Source organism: Engystomops pustulosus, chromosome 4 (assembly GCF_040894005.1).
Source record: "Engystomops pustulosus chromosome 4, aEngPut4.maternal, whole genome shotgun sequence".
In the NCBI taxonomy this organism is placed as follows: Eukaryota; Metazoa; Chordata; class Amphibia; order Anura; family Leptodactylidae; genus Engystomops; species Engystomops pustulosus.
Genome location: NC_092414.1, coordinates 46096425 through 46120598, shown reverse-complemented (window position 1 = coordinate 46120598; position 24174 = coordinate 46096425). Strand labels below are relative to the sequence as shown.

General features: G+C 37.2%; 1 protein-coding gene across 2 annotated transcripts in view; it reads left to right on the top strand.

Annotated features, from left to right (window-relative positions):
- FSTL4 (follistatin like 4) overlaps positions 1–24174 on the top strand; it is a 590275-nt gene that overhangs the window by 364610 nt on the left and 201491 nt on the right. For both annotated transcript variants that reach the window (XM_072145816.1, XM_072145815.1), the window contains exon 5: positions 15582–15772. In XM_072145816.1, coding sequence (XP_072001917.1) covers positions 15582–15772 — 191 coding nt within the window. The remainder of the gene's footprint in view (positions 1–15581; positions 15773–24174) is intronic.

The following is a 24174-nucleotide window of genomic DNA, read 5'->3' as shown; positions in this document are numbered from 1 at the left end:
AGGTTAAGTATGGTAAAAAGTCCTGAAGGGTATAGGTCATAGGTCCATGATGAAGAAGGGATGGATGAAAGTAACAACAGTCCATGTGGGTCAGAGACCCCTTTGTCGTCCTCCTGTTGTTATAATTTGTCTTCTTTTTATAGTTCTGAGAAGGTTGCTTCCAAACAGTAGATCCTTCTCATTGACAGGAGGAGGGGCTTTGTCGGTCACTGCGAGGCACATCGGGTTGAATGGTCACATGGTAATGGTTAGTACTAAATTCGAGAAAATGTGGACAAAAATTAATTCAGTGTACAACAAATGAGTGGGGAAAAAGTGACAAGGGAAAGTGACAGTGTAAGTGATAGGGGGGCCATAAGAGTCCCAAGCTACAAGGGGTGAATAACCCAAAGGAAAAAGGTGTAAGACCCGTGAAAATAAAAAGTGTAAGGGTACTATATGTACCGATGGTGAAAGAAGAAAAGAGAGGTGAGGGATGGAAAAAGCGGATAAGGGAGTGAATAGTGAATGGTGTGTGGGGTGCATGGGGTAGGTATTTAAACTTACCACGGAGTATCACATTGATCGTGGATGCTTTTCGGTGTCCTTCGTCTGGAGAGGATAACGTAAATGTCCTCGTTAACGTTTGTAGTAGCCTGTAAACAACAAATCCTCATTGATGCCCTCGGGTGCTCGGGTGCCCAATTGGTATATCCAACGGGCCTCCCGCCTCAAAAGCTCAGAAGTTATGTCTCCTCCTCTCACATTGGTATGTACCATGTCTAGGCCAAATACCTTGATCCCCCTGGTTTTGCTAGCGTGAAAGTTGCGGAAGTGGGCTGCAACAGTAGAAAGGGTCTTACCTGACAGAAAATGTGAGCCAGCATTCGTGATGGTTGATAGATGTTGTTGGATTCTCTTCCGAAGCTCCTGTGTGGTCTGACCCACGTAAATTTTCTGACAGGGGCAAATCAGGGCATATATTACATTTCTGGTACGGCAGTTCACATAGTTACGTAGAGAGAAACTCTGGGAAGAGATTGGTTGTACAAATGTCTGGGTAGCAGGCATCAGAGGACAAATCGAACAGTTGCCACAGGCATATGAGCCTCTCAATTTTCTGCCTCTGCCAGTGGCCTGTGTCGGACGTTGAAAGTGACTATTGGATAAGTTATCCTATTATATTATATAGGGTCTATTTGAATGGTTGATATATTTTTTTCCATATTAAGTCTGGTGGATGCATTTTTACGTAAGAGTAAACTTCTGAAATATATTTCTTGGGAATGCTTGCCTAAGAACATTATTACACCAATAAGCAGTATTGATTCCCTGCAGGAAAGTAAGTCTCTGTACAGATGAAACATTTATTTCCTTTATGGAACAAAGAATCTTCTTGTACCCACAGCACTAGGCATAAAAAAATACAAAGCCATCATCCACCAAAGTCAGAAGACCTGGACCCAAAGGATGCGACTTTGCTGTCAGAGGTCAACAAAAATTATTTACTTTATTTCATTCTTGTTCTCTTGATATACAGGAAGCTGGGTTGTAGATTGACATACATTTTTTTGTTATGGTATAAATTAATAAATAGATCCCCAACTGTAACATGCATCAGATTGTTTCGATTTTTTAAGAACAGTGATTGTACATAAAGGATCTTCTTACAATGTTTAGATAAAATTATTCTAGTGAGGTCAAGGATCACAAGGAAACAAAAGAGAAAACATAAAAACAACTACTAGTAAATGTAAAGCTATCATGAACTAAACACTGTGGATATTCGAGTCAAAGTCACCAGTGATTTGCTATTATGAAACTGCTGGTGGTAATTACAATGGCAGCGAAATGGATAGAATTAGAATCGGGGCCAGGCTTGATCATGGCTCTTAACAAGTTTACTACTGCAATCCACGCCACCACTGATTGCGGCAGTCACCTGGCAGGCATCAGGGGGGCTCATCTCAACCAATGTCATTTTACATTAACCAGTTGTGAAAGGGTTAAATCGTCCTCATTAAATAACTTGCTTGTTGTTGTTGGAACTAATTCTGTGCATGATACAATTATTGTGTACTAAGTAATATGTAGCAACTATTTAACCTTGATATTATTGTTCACATTTCTGAAAACAATCAATATTTCTTAGTTGTATCTGTAAATAACTGTATATCACCCTAAGTGAAAATAAGATGATGGTAACCTTACAAAATCGCAAAAGAAAAATGATAGCAAGTGATGCAATCTTTAAACAGTAACATTTAGAGGTTTATTAGATTTTATGTTGTCTACAGTTTGACACAATTAAATGCAGGGTGCAATATCAAAGTAGTTACTGTATAAATATAATGGTCTCAGTAAATGAACATTCTGATTTAGATAACAGGCTCTGGTGATACATGTTTAAAAATAAAATAATTATGTCACTGTAAACAGGATGGTGCATACACTAATACTATCTCCAAGTTATACAATGTAAAGTTAGACTAGACAATCTTAGGGTGCATACACACAACTGTCTATGGGGATGTATATGCGGCCGCATACATGCCCCCATGGATGGCAATGGCGGCACGGCGCCATACACTGGGAAAAGATAGAGCCTGCTCTATCTTTTCCCTAGTGTGCGGACGTGCCCCGCTGTTTTCTTTGGAGGAGGGAGGCGCCACCTCCTCCTCTCCTGCGCACGGCGGTATGCCACCGTGTGAATGCACCCTTATGCTGCTAGAGTCCCAAAAGTATAAATCTCTTGCACTATTAGGGCTCATGCACACAGGGCCTTATTTAGGATATAACATTCAGGACCTTGGGAAAGCTGGGTCCGGCTGGCTGACTAGAAAAATACATTGCATGGAGCTTGTAATTACAAATGGAGGTTAGTCAAGACATGACTAATCAACCTTAGCTGGATCAATCTTATACAGCAGCTGGGGGATGGTGCAGCAATTGATTATTCTGCCTTCAGGCACAACCCAGGGATTACATAATCCTCTCCTGCAATGAATAACTTATGTGCTAGGAGAAGCGCTGAAACAGCCATAGAAAAGACAGAGCATCATCATAATGTTACAGCAAAACCACTCAGCACAGGGATTAAACAAGATATGATACTACATTAGTGTATAGTATAGCATTCTCAAGGTATGTTTGCTTCATAATCCATCAAATCAAATGTTAGGTTTCCTTTAAACACATAAATTGCAATTTAAACTGAACAACATGTAAGTGCTGCCTTGTAACAAAATGTTGGCTCATGTTATTTAATGAACCAAAATTCGGCAAATTTATATTTCAGATGGTTTATGATGCTTGCAGAGTAACTGTGGAATTACAGCTGGGGTGAATCCTGCAGCCATTCCACAGCATGTGCAGATACCCCTTCAGAAGTGTGCATAAACAAATGCCCTAAAACCTCATTAAACGCCAGCCACATTAGAAGGTCAAATTGTTTTGTTAAATCATAAATATAGAGCTCTAAATTATCCAAACTTTTTGTTTTGCTCATGGCATATCCATAGATTAAACAATGTATCTGACACCTTGAACATTAAAAATTAATAATTTTAAACAAAGCACATAGACACTTTGCTACGTGCACTCTGGCAGGATTCACTTTTTGTTAAGCTTCTTATGCCTTTGTTTTTAAGAATAAAAGGCTTTTTAAAATTATGCAATTGAGTCCAAGGAGTCTCCAGGCTCCATTAAAACCCATGGAGTCCAGAGCCCCTCAGGTTCATTTGCATAATTGTTAAAGCTATTAGACTTAAAAACAAGGGCTTAACATTAAGTGCATCCTGCCAGAGAAGACACACACCAGCATGTAAGTGGGCATGGTTTACAATCCTTGATCCTGGAGTTATTTTGCTCCAAAAAATGTCCCAAGTATTAGACAATTTGAAAAGATGTTATTTGACATTTTAGCACATCTGGAATAAAAGATAAATGTGTCTTACTGATGAAAAACAAATGCCGGCAAACATTTCAAAATGTCCACAAAAAGGCACAAACATTACAATGCCCCAAAAAGTGTCTCAAAAAAGAAAGAAAAAACAGGAAGAAAAATGACCCCCAATGACACTTTCAGCTCTGCAAACTCACCTATAACACACAGAGTCAGCTCTGCAATATGCCTTCCTCCCAGATAAAGACCTTATCTTTCTTGTAGCTAGTAGAGTAAGGCCCGTTCCACACTTGCAATGCATGCTGCCTGGAACTCCCGGCCCAAATGTTGCAAACCAGGGGGTGAACTGACATGCTGAGTTCAGTCCCGGTTTGTAGCATTCAGGCCGGGAGATCCCGGCAGCACGCGGTGCGAGTTCATCGCATCACACTCGCCAGTGTGGAACAGTCCTAAGTCTCTTCATACTGCTTCTTGCCGACTTGAAATGCCTGCTTCTGAGCTGGTGTTGTAATGCAGGTGGGAGGCACAGGAGGCAGAGAGCACTGCAGCATGCAGACAAGAGAAGCTATTCATGAGAAGAATTTGACTATAGTGGGAGTTATGGTCAAACCATGGGTACCAAAATTGTAAGCACAAGGACTAATAGAGACCAGTTGGAATTATATCTGTGAAATACTGTATTTTTGTTGATAACAATGAATTAGAGTATGTGTTGTTTTGTTATCCTGAGTATAAAGGTTCATGTTTACAAAAAGATCAGGCTGACTATAAATATCCAGGTGTAGACTGAGGTCAAGACCACTATACTAATCCAGGTCTAGATAATGCTCAAGGCCACTTTAAAGTTAATCTTTAGATATAGTTCAGGGCAATCATAAAGTTTAGATAAAGTCCTGGTCTATATAAATGTTATCATGACTTTAGAAGGTCCAGGCAATGATCCATTATGATGGTCTAACTCTAGGTAAAACTCCAGGCCACTTTAAAGTCAATTTGGGGAATTTTTAAAGAGCTGCCCATCACCTTGCTGGATATACTAAGTGGCTCTGCATTAATTCTGCTTGCAATAGAATTGCACTATAACTTGCACTGATATTTTAGTATAACTTTATACAAAGAGCCATCGATTTCTAAAGCAAATGGACTCAAGGTGCTGCCAAACTCACTTAATAACCCCACACCTACTCCCACTAGCAATCTCCCCAAAGCCATATTGTAGCCCTATTTCCTGTGTTACGTCTATGTTCCTGACTGTCTATGATGTTTCTTATGTGTACTCTAAATTCTGCAGCCATGTATATCACAATTTCCTCAGGGATGATTGAACTTTTATTGTATTGTTCTTGTGCAGCAGTGCAGAGATTCCCAGTCCCCTCTCCCCAACTTAGCATGGGTTTAGGGAAAACTAAGAATTCCTGGCCATGTTCCAGGAATTGAGACTTTTACCTTCCTTATACACCAGTACAGGCTATGATAAATATTCCCCAATGTCTACAAACAGGCTAGGTCCACAGTCAATGAAGTGCAATTCTAGTCAGAATTACTATAAAATTTATGGTTGTGATGAAACTCTAGAGGTCTTATAAAGGTGACTGGTCCATCATCTTATAGGAGCCTGCTATCCACTGTTGGGTTTTCTTCCCTACTGGAACTGGGAGTTGAAACTGCAAGTGGGTGTAAACTGTAAAGTTGCAATTCCTTAGTTATAGAAGGCTTTGTAACAACCATAGTTAGATCTCGCAGCAGGCATTCGGGTTATCATCCAGCTTTTCTAAGCACAGATGCTAAATTAAGTTTTGCTATGGAATAAGGAATACTCTAAATCTCTTTATCTTTGTAAATGCCTACCCATCAGGTTGATTATGCTGAAGAATGATTATTGATTTAAGATTACAATGAATAATAATCCTATTTCCTTCCATGAACCTCAAGTCTAAAAATAGGCTTTAAAAATTTTTTCAACTGGTGCATTGAAAACAACGGAAATGTTAAAAAAAAAAACAAAGAAAAGACTGCTTCACTAAGGCTTCTGTCAAAATCACTAAAGAATTAAAGTGAAAAAAAAAACAGATGTGTGAATGAGCCCTAACATTGCAACTTTATATAACAAATATACCTCTAAAGATAAAATAGAACCTGTGTTCATTATTTCATATTTGGAAGTCCTTTACATAACAACCATCACGGCACAGGATCTGTAGAATGAACAATAATTGAATGTCCTAGATTAATCAGGTGTCATAAAAATTTAGCAAGATTCAACACTGACCTTTCTTGGAAATGATAGATTTGATAAATGCTGTTCATTACCAAGTTCTGATTTGAAAACAGAATAAAAATCTATATGGCTTAGTGAGACAAAATCAATAATTTATTTCGTTTTAAAGCATAGATGAAGATGATCTATGAAGAAAAGGATAGGAAATGAGGCCATGTTTTATAAATAATGCTCCAAATTTACATGAAACAATTTAAATTTGCGCCACAAAACCTCCAAAACAGTTTGTGCCATATTTATTAAGGATTTTAGACGTTCATAGATAATTTTCCAACTAAAACAGCAAAAGAGTCTTGGAATCTGAAAAGGGAGTGTGGGTGTGCCAGGAAATTACTGTAATTGTAGAATTATGCGCCAACTTCACCAACTAAGTGGTGGTGCACAGTACGACTGTACCAGATTTATCATCCAGCATCTGACACTGTGATAAATCTGGTGCACCAAAAGTCTGTGTAGTATCACATTGCACTGGTTTATATTGTGACACTCCTGATAAATCTCCGTCTATGTGATGTTGCAAAGTTAATCATCTAATGTGTCCTTGGACCTCCTTGACAATCAGGAACAGAGTGTCCTCTATCTGGGTATGAAATTCTGACATATTAAAATGACTTTAAATGGCAACCAACCTCCCTAGAAAGTAGAGTATGAGCAAGTCATTTTAGAATGTGTCACAAACCGATATTACATTTCAGGCTCAAAGACATGTTTCTTGGTCTCAATTATATATATCTGAAAAGTTTTCTACAAATACTTCATCTTCATTCTAAAATGGAGCTGACGGCACCAAATGGATCTTCACCACTTGTGTATCTCTCATGGAATATCTAATCGCTATGGACAACATATCATTAGGTATACAGAGAACCCGAAGAATGGCAGTGTCCAAACAACTTTATGTAAATTATTATATTAAGGATTAATGTTTAGCATGGAAAGAAGAGTAATCTGTTTTATTTATTGGTGCAAAACAAACCTCTTTAATTGAACCCCAAGATTAGATCAAAGAATGATGCCACAGAAATCCAACGCAGATCACCTTCCTTTTCTCCTTCAATCCTGTTTTATGTGGTGTTTGAGTGGGCTCAGAGCTCCCATAATGGAGTTTTAAGTTAGATAGTTTGTGCTACTGTAGCTCACACAAAAATTCAATGTTGTTCTAGATTGCTGAATGGAGAAAACCTCTACATTTTTGTTACCTATTGTATTCTTCGTAATGGATATTGGATTTTAGCTATTTCTAAAGTTGCTGAAGTGTGTAAATGTCAAAAATCACACTGGCAGCTTTTCCTGCAGCTGGTGTTGCTTCCTGCGGCTTGCTGTATTTATTTAGATTTAACATCTCACATAAGCATCTCACAGCGCAATATAGGGGCATGCTCTATCACTAAGGTCCGAAATACAGTGCTGCTGTTTATCACACTGTAGGTAGGATTTCATTGGGATGCACCTCTAGGTGTTGTGGTGCAGCGTTAAAAGCATGGGAATTTTAACTAGTTAATAGACTGCACCAGTGCTTGCTATCCGTGCTGTAACAAAACTCCATTGGGTCTAAGTGAAAACTTTAACTTAAGTGTCATATGCCTCAATAGATATTTAAACTATGCAAAAAAACACATATAAACAGTGTTTTTTTCAGTGTTTTGGATTGCACAATCAAACCGATAATTTATTGATGAACCGTTCCAAAACTATATAAGCTATACCCGGTGTGTTACCTTATTATGACTGCTGTAGCCTAATACCGCCAGTGGCATCTAAACTGTTAGGAAAAGGGGTTGATTTCTCCTGCACCATCAGCAGCCCATACTGAGAATCAATGTCAATGAATGCACAATAAAAAGCTATTAAACCATCTCAATGTATTTTCCGTAAGTGGGACAAAAAAAATCACAAAGGACAAAAAAAACACAGAGAAAATTTTTTTTAAAAAAAATTAAAAAACTATTATTAAAAAAAATTTGTAAATTGTGAAAGTGTTTACACAAGCCCATATATGTGGTAGTGCCAAAAAACTATAATGACCGTAAGAGCATAACATGGATACCATAAAAGAAACACACAAAAACATATTAAAGTTTTATTTTTCTTCAATTACCCCTCCTAAAAATGTTAATTATAGATGATCAATAAGTCCCATGTTCCTTAAAATTGTCCTTCTGAAAACTGCATCTCATCCTGCACAAAATAAACTACTATATACTCTGATCAAGTAATAACCCTTCACTCAAATAATTTTCTTCAAAAATTATTTTTATTTACCAAAAGTTGTTAAAGATAAAGAAAACTATACATATTTGGTATCACTGCAATTTTAGAAGAAAATCAATTAAAACTAGATAAATGACTGCTGAAGATAAATTGAACTCTTCCATTACCATAGACACTTGAGATTGACACTAAAACTGTTATTGACACTAGAATAAATGCAGGTAGGGCATTTTGTACATATTAAATGCAACTTACAATTGCCTAAAGATATCATATAGTTTGCATACATTTGCAGTTAACTTTTTGCAGTTTTAGGAGTGTGATACACAAAGTATCATTTACCTGAAGTATTAAATACACATTAAACATTAAAAGAGGGGGAATAAATAATTCATAAGCAGAAAACTATCTAAGTACTATAATATACATAGTTCAAAGCCAGAATGTAGTCTTGTATGAGTACAGAGTCCAGACCAGATGAGAGATGTCCAGCTGTGATGGAAGGATTTTGCTTCTAAATCTGAAATGCCTTCTTGTTTATTTATCTCTCAGTATAACATCTTATCGGTATTAGCTAAATCCTAACTGCCCAACTAACTTTTAGAAAGTTTATATCTTAGCTTTTCGGGCTTTGGAAGAAAGAATGTGCAAAGTGATTTTAATATATAGAATATTGAACATGTGACCAATTTTCAATGTAAATATATTTCTAAAGGTGCCATTAATATAAAGTTCCATAAATTACATAATGTTCATAAATCACTGTACAGGAAGTCCCCGGGTTACATACAAGAAAGGGTCCGGAGGTTTGTTCTTAAGTTGAATTTGTATGTATGTCGAAACTGTATATTTTATAATTGAAGTTCTAGACAAATTTTTTTCTTTTGTCCCAGTGACAATCGGAGTTTTAAAATTTTTGCTGTAATTGGACCAAGGATTATCAATAAAGCTTCATTACAGACACCTTATAGCTGATCATTGCAGTCTGGGACTATAGTAAAGCATCCAAAGAGCTTCACCAGAGCTCACAGTGGGCAGAGGGGTCCGTCTGTAACTATGGGTTGTCTGTAAGTCGGGTGTCCTTAAGTAGGGGACCGCCTGTATATACTAGAGTAAAAGCTGAGTTTTTAAGCGCAAAAAATGTGCTGAAAAACCCTAACTCAGCTTATACTCGAGTAAAAAAAAGAAAGTCAATATTAACCTTTCCAACGCCCCCCACAGGTCTTCTCCGTGATCCGTCCGGCAGGTCCATGTGATGCTCCAGCACACAAGCTGTGATGTCAGCTGTCGCACACAACATTATGGCAGTGGCAGTGCTGGCTATCTGGCTATATACTGGGACAGGGGACTGGCTATATACATTGGCAGATGGCTTGCTGTATTATGGGGCTAGCTATATACTGGAGCAGGGGACTGGCTATATACTGGGAAAATGCTGGCTATATACTGGGGAAAGGGGCTTAATAGCTATATACTGGGAAGAGGCTGTAACTAATGCATTTCCCACCCTAGGCTTATACTCAAGTCAATAGGTTTTTCCAGTTTTTTGTGGTAAAAGTAGGAGCCTTGGCTTATATTTGGCTCTGCTTTTATTCGGCTTATAATGTGTAGTTAACTTGAAATTCTGCATGAGTCTGAGTGCAGGTACGGAACCCAAACCACATGACCACACCCCAGCAAAGATGGTGTTGGCAAAGTTGCTGAGGCTTTTAAATTGATACAGTGAGCAAAGTTGGGGTAGATTGGCGCTTTCCATTTTGTCACTGGGGATCCTCCCCAAAATGTTGCTGTGCCGCCGGATCAATTTAAATGGCACCCACGATTTTGCCAGTGGCATTTAAAATGTAAATGCCTGTTTTTGGCGGCTGCATCATTTGTGGGCATTGCAGGAAGTGAGTTATGCCAGACCCAAACCACCATCAGAACTGATGAAGTTTAGGATTGTGGTTCACAACAGCTTTGTGTAAAATTTATCGATAAATTGAATACGCTGTGAAAAAGCATCCTGTATGTGATCATGATGTATGTGATCATGACGCATGTGTTTCATGTATTGCACAGGTCTGATTTTTGCCCATTCTTCCATACAAACACTCCTGAAGGTTCTGTGGGCTCCTTTTAAAAAACTCCAAGCTTTAGTTCTTCCATAAATGTAATATTAGATTCATCTCAGGTGATTGGCTGGGTCATTTTGGCAGCTTTATATTTTTCCCTGAAACCAATTGAGATTTTTAGTGCAAACAGTCCAAGACACATTTCTGGAGCACGCAACACAATTGTGGTGCACGCAACACTTTGTGCAGCACGCTGCACTATACCCAAGGTGACCCAAAATTCTGCACTGAAATGGCATTACGGTGCTCAGAAGGACCGTGCTCCACATTTATCATGCAGAGTCCAACCGAATTGTCACACATTCCCTATGTTAAAGGTGCACCAAAAAAAAAAAAAAGTTTGCCAGAGAAGTGCAGAGGGCGTTAGATTTAAGAAGAACATGCACCACAATTCATGAATATGTTGAACTCGGCACACTACATAGGAAAACTGCATATAGTGCAGTTTACACTAGTTTTGGTAAATGTGGGCCAGAATGAGTATGTATAATGGCATCTAAAGTCTTCAATTTTCTCAACTGACCAGACTACATTCTCCCAATATTTCAAAGGCTGTAAACCAAACACCCACACCTACTAGCGTGTACCCCTCCTCCCCCCAGCAGGATCCACTCTTTTTGAACTTCTTATGCCCCTTTTTTTTCAAAAAGAGGCTTTTAAAATTATGCAAATGAGCCCGAGGGGCTGGGGACTCCATAGATGTTAATGGAATCTGGAGCACCTTGGGCCCATTTACATAATTCTTGAAGACTTTTTTCTTAAAAACAAGGGCGTAAGAAGCTTAAATAAGAAAAGATCCTGCCAGAGGGGGCACACACTAGTATGTCACTGTGCTTGGTTTACAATCCTTCATCCTGGTGGAAGATGTCCTTTAAACATAATTGAACATGCTTTTTGTTGAATGCATTTCTAATAGATTTTTTGTAGTTTTTTTCTGTAGCTCTCCACTTGTGGTACTTGGCTCTTGGACAACTCTACAGTTTATTCTTTACACTCATCCTTATGTCTCAAGTTCTCATTTGCTATGTCATTTCTTTCCATTTTCTAAGTTTTCCTTAAGTATGGTTTTGTCTGGAGTATTTTGCACCAAAAAATGTTGCATATTTTAGATAATTTGAAATGATAAATTTCATTTCCACATTTAGCACATCTGGAATAAAAGCTAAATATGTCTTACTGTTAAATCACAAATGTGCCGCAGACATTTCAAAATGTCTCCAAAAAGTCTCAAAAAAGACAGAAAAAAACAGGAAGATAAATAAAGATAAATCACACCCCATTGAACAGTTCTGCTGCTCTTAGATACTTCTGTTAAATCCCCCAAAGCATCTATTTGATAAATTGGTGAGCAGCTGTGAATGAGTTTGATAGTCTTAGGTTGTTCAAGCTCATAAACTCCATATAATTGTATATGATATTCGGACTTAGTATATATCTTTGAAAGTTAATTTCTTTAATTGTGCAAGCACCCAGTTCACTGTCCTTACCCAGTCTATCAGCACCATGAACCTACCCTGTTTATTGTGACTATAGTTTTATACAATGATATTTCTACTAATATTAAGATGACTGTAACAATTTGTAATTACAGAACTAATTTTCAGCACTCTTTCACAGAATTTCACAGTCTTTAATGCTCCATATAGTTCCTGTACTCATTATTTCACTTTATACAAATACATGCTCTGCTGCAACTTCTCTGGTATTCATTTCCTTGTAAATTGTTCCTACCATGACCAATATATCCATTTACACGTCATTTAAGGTGTACAGTACTGCAGCTGAGATGAAATACTCACTGTCACCGTCTATGCCATGGCTCATTTAGTAGAACACTGTTGACTTAAATGTAATCTGCAGAGAAAGACTGCAGAGAATGAAAGCAAGATTTTCTTTTATCAAGAATAATAATAGTTCTGGAGACAAAACAAATATCTGTGGCTTAGTGCAGTGATCACTCTGTAACAGTAAATAGAGAATATATGACTAGATTTTAATAAACCTATCCATATCACTATAAAATGGGAATACATTATTTTTAAATAAGTTCTTATGCAGCAAAGTACTGCAGAAATCAGGCTTTTATATTTCCATTGTCCTTTGTTTTATCTCCTTATCTGTTTTATATGGCTGAAATACTGTAGAACTATTCTATTTTTTGAGTTATGGCGATTCCATGTCACCCAGAAATGACAAAATGTTATCATCTTTTATTTGAATGCCATGGAAATGTGCAAATGAGCTGACATACATCACTTATAATAAACCCAAAATGACTTTGTAATAAGGACATTAAAAAAGCAATAAAATTCTATTAAACTGGTGCAAACTGGATTCATAGATTTTTTTTGTAAATGAAACAGGGTACTGAAGTCAGAGCCATGCCTGGGGCCTTCTGCCACATAAGAATACAACAATATTATAAATGGCATATGCCTAATGGACACAGGATCCAGTGAAGTTTTTCATCACAATTTTTACAACCCTGTTTGTAAGCTTGTTGTGCAACTTAACAGACGGTTTGAAACTTCTTGGAAAAAAATAGCTGTTTGAGTCATTTGGTCTACTGTACTTAAATTAATTTAGACCAAATCTCTCCTTGATGTTCCAGCAAGATTTTCACCCATCAATCTTCAGAGTTGTAGTATGTCGAATATGCCACATTCTTTTTGGAATTTGTAGTAACAATATTAGAACCCCAATAAACCCCAAGAAATCTTGAGCCTCGATGTGGGTCTCCAGTAGGACCACTACCACTAAGTTGTCATTTTGCCAGATTTTAAACGCTTATATGGAGATTGTGGTAACCTTGACTTTCCATATAATTAGCTTCATAGTCTACTGTTGAGTAGCTAAGTTTGTGTAAAAACTAAGCATCACAAAATCCATGGTGGAAGTACAGGTATCTGCACCCCTATTTGCAGGTGTTGGAGATTGGGCAGCAAACACAAAGGAATGAGAAATGATCAGTATTTAAAAAAATATATATATCAGAATATACATTAGGGCTTGGGTAACAATATGCCAAGTAAAGTAATTATGTTAGCAAAGTATGTGGGAAATGGCAATATGCCAGGGTGGGAAAATGTAGGTTAAATCTTATGATCAGAGTTAATGGCCCAGTGGAAATAAGGAAATCACAAAATAACGAAGCAAGTAAACAGCAGTCTTGAAAATATGTTTTGATGAGTGGCAACAGTGACCTCTGTTACTCTCCAGAAAAGAAGGAGGTAGCGATCACTTTAGGGTGATCTGGGTGATGGTTGTCTTTGGGGGGAGGCCTGGGGGTAGGGGCATTGCTAGGTCAAATGATCCTGGGCTCATGCCCCGGATCTTTTGGACAGAGCCTCAGATCTCCCCGGGTCAGTAGGACATTTGTTCAGCTACCTGGGCATTCCTCCCCTCTCTCATCACGATCTGTGTCCTCAGGGCACAGATCATGATGAGAATGTGTGCACACTGCTTTCCCCTGCAGCTCCTAGCCTCCGTGAGAAATTAGAATAATACTCTTGAGGTTGCAGGACCTGTGATGATGTCATGATCACATGACCGGCAGGGGAAAGTAATGCACAGAGCTCCACGAATGAGGTGAGGAGGAAACCTAAAAGCAACTAAGGGAAGGGGAAGAACATGGGGGTCTGTGAGGGCACATTACTTACTGGGGAGCTGTGTGGGACTTGGCACTAGGAAAGGCCTCGGTTTGATCTCACATGTTTTCCAGTGAAACACATGTGGTCAGTAATGACCACGTGATTTTGTTTCATATGCCTCACCTAAGTAATTATCAAACAATAGCTGATCAGAGTGCCATTACAGCAGGGAAAGGCTGGTGAAATGCCTTTATGGTGTCCACTTTATCACTACATGGTGACTTTATGCAGATCATGAAGATTAAACAAAAGCTGATGTGTAGTATGGCATAAAATATTCATCAATACTAGCAAAAAAGACTTTATTGTGAACACTTGAAGACAAACAGATTAAAATCATTTAAAAAGAACATGACAAATGAACGCCAAAAATTAACCAACCCCCATTCTCCCAACCAAAACGCCTAATGCTATTGTGGTAGATCGTACACAACACATAAAATATTTTATGCACCCCAGCTGTGCTTATGTGCCTTGCCAGCCTCGCCTTCACAGTGCACACGCCATGCCAAAGTTTGGGGACCAGAAGTTATGGCTCTGATGCGTGGCCCCATTACCAATTATTGTTGTATATTTTCTGCCATACAATACATCAGCTCATAAGAATAATTTTAAAAGTTGATTTTAGAAGGAATAAGTCTATGGGCAACAAATATAAAAAATTACCACAGTTACAGTGTCGGGATCTATGAGTAATTGTCCCTGGTTTTGTTGATTTCCTTCAAAGAACTTGTCTGCTATCTGATGACATTTCAGTCAAAAGAAAAGTTAAAATGTCTCATTGGTTCTCAAAGCATGCAAGTATACTCTTTTCCCATGTATAAGCAGGCTACTGTGGCCTCCATAACTGTACTCTGCACTGTGCAAGTGTTGAAAGGATCTAGAACAGGAAAAGATACCTACATCTGCACCATCATAGACATTTTTCATATACCAGTCTGTTTATACACAGTACACATAGTAAGGAGCAGAGCCATTATATTGTGTCATACAAATGCATTCCCGAGACCTATCTTCTGATAACATCAGAGTTAGGCATTCACAATGGAAAAGCTTGCCACTTTTCTCCTTTTCTGTGTCAGATGGATTTTTTGTGGACTGAAAGGTGAGAAAGTGACCCTCCAGTAATGGTTTATAAAAGATCAGCTTCTCACTAGACTTCAGGCCTGCCCTACCAGTTACTAGGCTTACAATTTGAGGTAAATAAATAAATAGGCTTTCATCATCTGCTGGTACATACTTTAACTATTTATAAAGTCTGAGCTCCAGACAATGGGATTTCTTTATGTCCAGAGCTGGTCTTTGCTGTTGCAGTAACATAGACACAAGGCATAAAATAAGAGCCATTATTTTACCCATCCCACTTTACTCTTATAGCAGAAAAGCACCCTAAAAGCATTCTAAAATTACTTGATGTCAAACCTAAATAAGTCTCTTTCTTTCAGGGGACACCTGTACTATGGCCGACTACAACCGTCTCAAGAATATTCTTCTTGATCTTCAGGCTAATCGTAAGAAGCAGGAAAGTAGCCCTGTGGGAGATACAATTTCTCAAAAGCGAGCACTAGTAGAAGATATGTTTAACTATTTGGATATAAACATTGATGGTCATCTAGACAGTCTTGAATTGGCTCAGGTGGGTATAAAGTTGGTTGAAAATTGAATTATGAAATGAACCATATTTTTCATTCAATGTGTAAGTTCAATATAACACAGTAGAAGTCCTGTGAGGGAAAAAAAAGTGTTCAATTGCCTTTCTAACTAGAGAAATAAAGGAAGCTTTATGTCTTAGAATGAGGACACTACTTTTTGAAATGCTTTGGGAGTGGAAATATTGTATCTAAGAAGATGTTAATCTGCTCGGCACTAAGAAGTGCATTTTCTTTCCCAGCTATATTGATTAATACGTCTCCAAGTCTCCATGCTCTCTGAACATACATATTTAGCAAACATATTTTGCATTAAAATTATACAAGGCGATATGACCAGTATCCCAACAAATCATTTTAATATTCAGGCTACAGCTAAAGAAGCTTTCTGTTTTATTCTGTTTTTGTTCTTCAATTCCCAACTCAGCGATTCAAGCTAGAGATTTCTGAAAATGTTGTAATCATAGGAGAACGGGCCTATTTTGATTTTGTACCTGCTGTTTCTATTAAATTAATGTATAAGTATGCAAAACATGCATTTTTAGCCTAGAACTGTTTCGACTTATTGTAAGACTTCACTTAAATATTGTGCTCAGAATTCCTGCAAAACAAAATATAATTCATACTTCATTTCATCATGACCTTGTTGAAGGTCATTTACAAAAACAAAGACTTTTACCTACCTTACTTGTTTTACTCACTTTTTTTTGTAATTGTCATCATTTTAAAGAAGAAAAAACAGAGATGTTTTTGTTGGATTCAGTAGAAATGTAAAAGGACAGTGGCAAAAATATGTTCATGAACCCATGCGTTAGGGATACCTATATATGTTGCCTGAAAGGAATAATGTTGTAAACGTATAGTTTACTAGAAGTGATGCCTCTACGGGAGAATGATCTGTTTAAAAAAACTTGTAAATGTAGGGAAATAGCTGTGATTGGTATTGGTCTTTTATTTTACTAATCTATGGGATATACCTAACATAGAATTTTATACAAGTGACTAAGCCCACTACACTTTGGACAAAGCTTTTTGCTCTGTCTCTGTAGAGTGAAACAACTCATTGGCAACGGCGCTGTGGGTTGCACCTAATTATGCAGTCATTATGCAGAGAATATGGCAATAATAGATTTTGCAATGTAAACTCTGTTTATTGTTTTGAAGCATCTAACTACAATGTTTTCAAAGACTAAGACTAGCATACTTCATACCAAGTGTAATAAACCACTACTTTCATTTTCATAAGCAATATTTACTCACCAGCATACAACTAGAAAGCTTAACGTATAAAAATGTATAGAAACAGCATTTGCAACTAAATTCTGAATATTTTACTAAAGACTCTTGGGGGAATTTATCATTCATTGTCTGCATATTCCCTTTTGCAAATGACATGAAAAAGTCACAGGGGGAATTTATTAATGTGTCACATGGTCTGAAAGTGCAGACCTCAACAATACTGATCTAGTGCTGCACCAGATTCATTATTGTAATGATGAATCTGTGTAAGTACAAGACTGCAGGGTTCTATTTTAGACCTGCTTTTAGCTGGTCTAAACAGGTTTTTTTGGTGTGTGGACTAATGTCCATAAGACCACCACCCCCCTTTTCCGAAAGCCATGCCACGTTTCTCGAGGCAAAGTAGGAAAAGTCGGAGAAGAGCAAAAAAAAACTTGATAAATGTGGCACAAGACATTTTAGACTCTTTTGTTTGAATTTGTCAGAATTTTGGCATGAGTACATTCATAAATTACTCCCACAGTTCCTGGCCATGAGCCTCTTTTCCCCTCTCATCACTTTTTTGAAAAGTGTTCAAGGTGGGCGAGGGTGGGCTTCAATCTCATTAATTCCAATGTGATGTGCACTGCGTCAGAGTATTAATACCGGTGCAGTAGTGGCGAACCTATGGCACTGGTGCCAGAGCTGGCACTCGGAGGCATCTCTGTGGGCACACGGGCAGTCTCCCAGGCACAGAGTTTGCCAGACATTGCATCTTCCTGCAGTCTCAGGCAGTCCAAGTAGTGCCCTGCTATTGTAAAGTGACCCATCCTGTGCTGCTTGGTCCTGTCTGAAGAGTGAAAAGCTGTTGGATTGGCGCTCAAAGATTCTGGTAGCAATAAGTGTTTTACTGCCTAAATTGCTGTGTTGGCACTTTGGGAAAAGCTAGTGGTTTTTGGGTCTCATTTTGGGCACTCGATCTCTAAAAGGTTTGCCACTACTGCTCTAGTGTATTGATCTAAGCAGTTCCAAATATTTTATTCACAGGTTTATAGGTTTTAGACATGTATTGCATATTTCACCAGATAACTTGTATGTAACAAAGAGACTGTCTGTCTGGATCCTTCCATAAGCCAAAGTTTTATTATGAATTGTAATAAAAATAAAATTCCTTAATCTTATTTGGAACTAACAGTAAAATATCCTGTATCTTTTCATTGGGGACCTCACAAGCAACCAATTTTTATTATTCTGAAAGTGGCAAATCTTGGTATTGTTTTCTCTTTAGAAATCCGAGCATTTTTTAAAGAACTATAAAACTTGTTCCAAACAATTAGAATCCCTTGTATTTACCATAAAATGTAAAACCAGATTACTAAGTACCATTAACATAAAATGCTGATTGTATGATGTAAAAATTGACTTACAAGCATTATATTATTAATAATAAAAATTTTTACAAATTACATGTATCAATTTTTCACAGGATATATTCTAAATGTTTTATAACTGGAGCCCTGCCATTCTAGAAATAATCATGTGTATTGTTGCTCCTGTCAAAGTCTATAAAACTCATGCAGTGCATAGTGGCTTACTGTTTCCTCCAGCCCCAACAATATTGAATTTTGCAATAGACCATATGCTTAAAGGGATTCTGTCAGCAATTTTGACCATACAAAGCAGCAGACAATTATATGTATCAGCTCTATAAATATGTTTAATTATTATTTTATGTGTGTTGCTAGCAACAGCAAGACCGTGAAAATTATATTTATATTCCAAGACTGTATATTGATGTGCAGCAATCTAGCACACTGTTATCTATGACCTCTTCACTGTATTGCTGCAATGCCCCACCCCCTTGCTGTTTGAGATCTCTCACACCAGTGCACACTAGTGCTTATAGGAAATATATAAATATATCAAAAGCAAGCATGATAAATCAGGGACACTTGCTCAAAAATTCAGACACTGCGACTGTGGTATTGTTTTTTTGTTAATCTTAAACTTCTTGTATTTGTTAACCATGGCATTCCTTCTACAGAAAATATGCTAATGATCTGGCCCCTCTGTGATCTGGCTGTATAGACTGGCTGTATAGACTTGCCTCACCACCAGCCTCCCCCTGCTCCCACAGCACTTCTACAGTGAGCCAGACAAGCAGGATGTGCTCACTATAGCGAGTGCCGAGAAAGCAGGGAGAGGGTGAGACAGTGTAACAGTCCGTAAAGCTAGATAACAGAAGTGCTAGGGTAGCCCCTCAAGCTAAATAGCAAGATTTTAAGAGTTGATTTTAGAGTCACAGTTGACTTTACAGTCACAGTGCGTAGATCTATGAGTAAGAGTCCCTGGTTTGTTATGCTTGGTTTTAATGGTAGATTTCCTTTAAAGTCCAGCAACGACCCTGGAATGTAATTACATTTTTCTCAGTGCTGGGCTGACACTTTTTTGGTCGTAATTGCTGATAGATTTCCTTTAACTACAGTATTATTACATATTTTCCTCACTACAGTCACCCAGATGTAGGGCCCTGCAATTATATCTTTATCATCTATCTTGCCAATAGGTAATAATAGTCAATTGGAATATTACCTCTTATTTTTATTAAATGAATAACATCTACACAATATACAGGTGGTCCCCTACTTAAGAACTCCCGACTTACAGATGACCCCTAGTCACAAACGGACCTCTGGATGTTGGCAATTTACTATACTTTAGCCCTAGGATACAATGATCAGCTACAACAGTTATCACAGGTGTCTGCAATTAAGCTTTATTGTTAATCCTGGTTCTTATGATAATCCAACATTTTTACAATTATAAAATATACAGTTCCAACTTAGATACAAATTCAACTTAGGAACAAACCCACAGAACCTATCTTGTGCATAATCCCTGGACTGCCTGTAGATACTTTTAGAAATCTACTTTATGCCATGCTTGTTTCATTAATTAACAGAAGTAGGTTCAAACACAGAATAGGTACGAACAGTACTAGTAAGACAGTATGGCTTCCTTGTCTCCTGGTGTTTGAAGGGTTAAGCACCCAAGAAAATTCTGTAAATAAATGTATAGGAGGAAAAAAAAATCAACAAAATCAACTGGATCAACAAGCTGTCTCAGATGAACACAGTCTTGATATGTAATTAGGAGATTCTTTATTTGGGTATATACATGAAGGACATATGTACATGTTACGGCAGCGGACTGCTCCCTTCTTCAGGTCCAGAAAATGGGGATAGTTAGAGATTATAAGTGGGGATATATTAAAATATATGACATTAGATATATATACAGGACAGAAGATACAGAGTGGAATTATATGGAATTATATATAAATGTAAAAATGTACATACTAACAACTAAAAATAAAGAGACAAAATACATACATAATTCATAATTATAAATTGTGGAAGTCATACAAAAATATACAAGAGTAAATGCATATATGTATTCATTATATACATTTATACATATATATTTTATCCATTATATATGTGCTTATTTCATGGTTGCAGGTAGATATAATGATCTTAGCTTCAGTAGACGGGACAAAGAGACATTCAGAATTTCAGTTTTTCAAAAGTAAAATCATAAAAACTTAAATTCTGACAGCAGTATCTTCAATTTGGAGGTTTCTTTTAAGCCATTTCTCTTTAGGTGTGGGCTGGATGTGTTGCAGAATAAAGGATGACTTCTTATAAGTTTTTTATAATTCCTTACACAAAGAATTTGAAGTGTTCATCATTTCAATATGTTCCCCGGGCAACTCTGCAGTAATTCTTATCCCAAAGGCAAACTTGAAAAGGAGACTTACCAATCAGCATGTTGACAAGTGGGTTGTTTCTGATGATGGCACTGCTACAGAAAAGTTCACTGATAACTGCCAAAGAATCAAGTTAATCCTGAATTGACACAGACAAAATAAAATCAGAAAAGGACAATGAAAATCAAATATGTAATCTCTGAAACTCATAACAAACCAGGAATCCTAACCTGTATAAAAATCAAGGTGTTTAGTATGAATATGCACTATTGTGTTTCTGGCGTTTTCTAAAGCTGGCCATACACATCCTGTGACCCAATTATCAATCGCTGAATCAGTAACAGGTAACTAATGAAGAAGAAAGGTTAAGGAACACAAAGGCAAAAGGAGGCAGAGAGGATCAGATGATGTATTACTTTGTCAGAATAGTGTCTAAAGAATTACAAAGTTTTCTGCTGCTAACGGAGATTGCAAGACAAATCTGAGTTAGTATGGCATAACATGCAAATGCTGCTTTATATCTATTTTTTAATGTTTAAAATATAACCATAAATTAGTCAACAGTTATTTTAATGACTTTGCTCAACTATGCAAAAAAGGGAATAGACCAAACAAATCTGTATTTTGGACATGAAACTTTTCAACAAGATCATAACAGATTGACCTTGTCTAGTATATCAACAGTAACTTCACAGAATGACTAATAGGACCTGTATACATGTCAACTGTATACACGACATTAACCCCTTAACGCTGAAGCCACTTTTCACCTTCCTGCCACGGCCCATTTTTTCAAATCTGCCCTGTGTCACTATAAGTGGTTATAACTTCGGAACGCTTTAACATATTCAAGTGATTTTGAAATTGTTTTCTCGTGACACTTTGTACTTCATGTTAGTTGAAAAATTTTTTGCATTTATTTATGAGAAAATCAGATATTTGGTGAAAATTTGGAAAAATTCTTGATTTTCGAACTTCAAAATGTTCTACTTTTTCTATACATAGTCATAACTGCAAAATACTTAATAACTAACATTCACCGAATGTCTTCTTTATGCCTCCATGGTGTTTTATGCATACTCTTATTTTTGTAGGATGTTATGGGGCTTTGAACATTTTCATTTGTTTTTGCATTGCCATCTTTTTGGAGACGTAACTTTAAAATTTTTTGGTTGACAGAGCTAGTTTAGGGCTTATTTTTTACATATTGAGTTGTTCTTTTCAGTGGTACCATTTTGACGCACATAACTTTTTTTGATCACTTTTTAGAACATTTTTGTGCAGAGATTTTATGAAAAATGTACATTTTTGGCGTGTTTTTTGGGTTTTGTTTTTATGGCGTTCTCCGAGCAGGTCCAATAATGTTTCTGAGTTATTGTACGGATTGTTACGGACGCGACAATACCAAATATGTGGGGGGTTTTGGCGATTTTGTGTTTTTCTCACTTTATTGCTGTGTATAGGGAATATTTGTGTTTAGGGGACTTTAACTTTACTTAATTAATTCTTTTTATTAAAAAATGTTTTTATTTAATGTTTTTAACTTTTTTAATTTACTTTTACAGGTAAGCTTGAACAAGCTTACTGCGCATGCTCAGTGTGTTACAGCCAGGTCCTGCCAGTAGGCACGGACCCGGCTTCCGGAAGGAGGATCGCGCAGCCCTGGGCACTGCCAGTCCCCCCCCCTCGGTAAGCGCGGTAAGGGCGGGGGTCCGATTCACTTTAAATGCCCTTAACATGCCGCGGTCAATCGCGGGTGTTAGAGGCAGGTGTCGGCTATAACATATTTTCAGGAGCCGGGGCCAGAGGTTTGACGTAATAGTACTGCATTTTGCGGGAACGCACCTCTCGCTATGCAGTACTATTACTTCAAATGTCAGGAAGGGGTTAAGGATGTAAGTAGAGGGCTCATGGCTCACCCTTCTTCATACATGGTGGGTGTTTTCTGTATAAACACCAGTAATGCAACACCATCTTGAATGAGATGATCACATTTGGAATTTTTTCCTGCTTTCCACTACACCATTTTTTTTTTTGGGGGGGGGGGGGTTATTTACAAACTGTCCTAAGACAGAAAAAAACTTATTGATCAGGCCTTAAACTTAACCTTTATTGGTTTTCAAAATTTAAAATAACCAATTGTTGATTACACTAAAAACTTTTTTTTTAAAGATTACTTGTTGAGGCTGCTATTGTCCTATATAAAGTATATCTTTGGGGATAATTCTCTTCTGAAAATATCAGGTTCTAATAGTGGATCTCTGCAGTGATGTTTCGCCGGAGCACCAACGGCATCAGGGGATGATCCGTGAAACATGTTGGCTGGGGGCTTGTGTGTGTGTTTTAAGGGTCTTGTTTAAGGTTGTCTACTAGTGACATCGCTATTAGAACATAATATTTTAAGGAGAGAATTATCCCCAAAGATATACGCTATATAGGACAATAGCAGCCTCAACAAGTAATCTTCAAAAAACAGTTTGAGTGTAATCAACAGTTGGTTATTCTATATTTTGAATAGCAATAAAGGTTAAGTTTTAGGCCTGTAAGGTTTTTTCTCTCTTAGGACAGTTTGTAAATAAAGGTATAGTTGCCTTGGCAGTCCTAAAAGGGCTATTCAGTATGTAAATGTTCCACTACACAGCACGCAATATTAAATACCGGAATTACAATTTGTTACACAGAAAACAAGCCCCTTTACAGGAGACACAAAAAGGAAAAGGGGCTGTTTCATTAAAGTGGTTAAACTGAGAATGGCTCTTTTCATTATTAAATGTTTAGTTTATTATGAAATAGTATCACATTTTAAATATCTGCACATTAATTTCATATTCTAAGGGCTGTTATATTTCTGAAATAAAAAAATCAGATTTTGAACAATATAATTGAATCTAGTAAAAAACGTTTGTACTAGAAAATGTGTTATTGAGAATGGTAGCAAATATGCCACATATTCTACTGCAAATTCCTGCGTAGGCACTAAGGAAACAAACTTAATTCACAAAATGTGACATAGTGCAAGATTCCCAGCTGTGCCTCTGAGTCTTCCTGGAATTATATTTTCACATTATGCCAATGCACAGCTAGAGACAATCAGGAGTTTCCATAAACAATATAGAACCATAGACAATATATTGTCTGTTTTTCAGACAATAGTCGTATTAGGTAAATGTCAATATAAATTACCCAATGACAGCATAAACCTGAAATGAAAATAATAAAAAAAGTTGTGGACATTAGGAAAAGGCTAATAATTGACAAATGTGCAACTTAGAAAATAGAGTTTGCTTAACCAGATGTTCATTAAATGTGAAACAAATTCTGCAAATAGATTAATAAATGGAATCCTACACAGCTATGAATTATAGTAACACTTGTGATCTATTAGCACATTTTAACTATTCT